At 40.1% G+C, this 2,655-nt stretch overlaps 1 protein-coding gene across 1 annotated transcript in view; it reads left to right on the forward strand.

The window, feature by feature from the left end:
* Window positions 1-366: 366 nt before the first annotated feature.
* The window catches only part of LOC101306138 (alpha,alpha-trehalose-phosphate synthase [UDP-forming] 5-like), a 6,931-nt gene continuing 4,642 nt past the window's right edge, over window positions 367-2,655 (forward strand). The window contains exon 1 of the mRNA XM_004300184.1: window positions 367-2,354. Coding sequence (XP_004300232.1) covers window positions 367-2,354 — 1,988 coding nt within the window. The remainder of the gene's footprint in view (window positions 2,355-2,655) is intronic.

Genomic DNA, 2,655 nt, shown 5'->3' on the forward strand with positions numbered 1-2,655 from the left:
TACTGTTGTAGTGCTGTTTGTTCTAATCAGTGTTTGTGTGTAAGATCTTAGTAGTTGTGTCTTGTGATTCATCAATTGTTGTTTCTTTATTAAGAGAAGAGCTAAAGGACTATCCTAGTGAAGTTTCTTTGTTTCTGAAAATTGTACAGCTTTTGTGTGAGTTTATAGACTTTTAGAACAAAATCTTTGTCAGTAAAATCTATGTAACTTTAGTGAGTTTGTGTTGAGATTTCGAGTATTATTGCGTTTATGTGATGTCGTTATAATTAGAAATGGCATTTCTTTGTAGAAGTTGTTGTCTGGGAGGAATCAACATAGTTCTCTTTCAATTCCAAGTAAACCGGAAGTTTGTGATTCGTCCTCCCAATGGTTTCAAGATCTTATTCCAACTTACTTGACCTTACTTCTGGTGATTCCCTCACTTTTGGCCGTGAGAAGAAGAGGTTCCCACGAGTGGCTACTGTTGCAGGAGTTCTGTCTGAGCTAGATGATGATGCCAGTAACAATAGCGTAGGCTCTGATGCTCCTTCCTCCATTTCTCAAGACAGGATGATCATAGTAGGGAATCAGCTTCCACTTCGTGCACATCGAAGCGATGATGGGGAATGGTGCTTTAGCTGGGATGAGGATTCACTACTCTTGCAACTCAAAGATGGCCTTGGAGAAGATGTTGAAGTTATCTATATTGGTTGTCTAAAAGAAGAAATCGATCCAAGTGAGCAAGATGATGTAGCCCAAACTTTGCTGGATACTTTTAAATGTGTCCCTGCATTTCTCCCTCCGGACCTTTTCAGTAAATTTTATCATGGTTTCTGTAAGCAGCATTTGTGGCCTTTGTTTCACTACATGCTTCCTCTATCACCTGATCTTGGTGGAAGATTTGATCGATCTCTGTGGCAAGCTTATGTTTCTGTCAACAAGATATTTGCAGATAAAGTGATGGAAGTGATTAGCCCAGATGAAGATTTTGTGTGGGTTCATGACTACCATTTGATGGTTTTGCCAACATTCTTGAGGAAGAGATTTAATAGGTTGAGGCTTGGATTCTTTCTCCACAGTCCATTCCCTTCGTCTGAGATATACAGGACACTTCCAGTCAGGGATGAGCTTCTAAGAGCACTTCTAAATTCTGACCTCATTGGCTTTCATACTTTTGATTATGCCAGGCACTTCCTTTCTTGTTGTAGTAGAATGCTTGGCCTCTCATATCAATCAAAACGGGGTTACATTGGGCTTGAGTATTATGGCCGCACAGTAAGCATTAAGATTCTTCCTGTTGGGATACATATAGGCCAGCTTCAATCTGTGCTGGATCTTCCAGAGACTGAAACTAAGGTTGCTGAGCTGCGAGATCAATTTAAGGGGAAAACTGTTTTGCTTGGGGTTGATGACATGGACATCTTTAAAGGAATTAGCTTGAAACTTTTAGCTATGGAGCAATTGCTTATACAACATCCTGATAAGAGGGGTAAAGTTGTTCTTATTCAAATTGCTAACCCGGCAAGAGGCCGGGGGAAAGATGTCCTGGAGGTCCAGTTAGAAACTGATGCCACAGTAAAGAGGATCAATGAGACATTTGGGAAGCAAGGATATAGTCCAGTGGTCTTGATCGATACCCCACTTCAGTTTTACGAGAGAATTGCTTATTATGTTATTGCAGAGTGTTGCCTTGTTACAGCAGTAAGGGATGGGATGAATCTTATACCCTATGAGTACATTATATGCCGCCAGGGAAATGAGAAGCTGAATGAGACTTTAGGACTAAACCTCACAACCCCAAAGAAAAGCATGCTTGTGGTTTCTGAGTTTATTGGGTGTTCCCCATCACTAAGTGGAGCAATTCGAGTTAACCCATGGAACATTGATGCTGTAGCTGAGGCAATGGATTCTGCTCTTATAATCCCAGAAGGAGAAAAGCAGTTGCGGCATGAGAAGCATTATAGGTATGTTAGTACACATGATGTTGCTTATTGGGCACGTAGCTTCCTGCAGGATCTTGAAAGGGCATGTAAAGATCATATGAGGAGGAGATGCTGGGGAATTGGTTTTGGTTTAGGATTCAGGGTAATTGCTTTGGATCCAAATTTCAGAAAGCTTTCAGTTGAGCATATTGTTTCAGCTTACAAGAGGACAAAATGTCGAGCAATTCTCTTGGACTATGATGGCGCTATGATGCTGCCAGGTTCAATTATTACCACACCTAATACAGAGGCTATTGGAATCTTGAACAGTCTGTGCAATGACCCGAGGAATGTTGTTTTTCTTGTTAGTGGGAAAGAGAGGAAAACTTTAACTGAATGGTTTTCTTCTTGTGGGAAGCTTGGGATTGCAGCAGAGCATGGTTATTTCGTAAGGTATGTGCCGTTTGATTATTGTGCCTTTTGTGTGCCGTTTGGTTATTGTGGCGTTTGTTGTTATTGTTATACCCAATCCATTAAACACATTTTTAGAGTTGGAAGGGTGTGATAAAAAACAGAGATAAACAATATACTATATTTCATTTGTTGATATAGCTTACATATATGATCTTCTCGTTTATCTTCTGGGTTTTTGGACTCATTGTTAATTTCTGATGCTGTTCCAAACACTTGTGCATGTAATCTTGATTTGCGGTCTCTTTCGTTCTTGGCTTTTATCTTTTGTTATTTTCTTCTT

Source organism: Fragaria vesca, linkage group LG5, assembly GCF_000184155.1.
Source record: "Fragaria vesca subsp. vesca linkage group LG5, FraVesHawaii_1.0, whole genome shotgun sequence".
Taxonomy (NCBI): domain Eukaryota; kingdom Viridiplantae; phylum Streptophyta; class Magnoliopsida; order Rosales; family Rosaceae; genus Fragaria; species Fragaria vesca.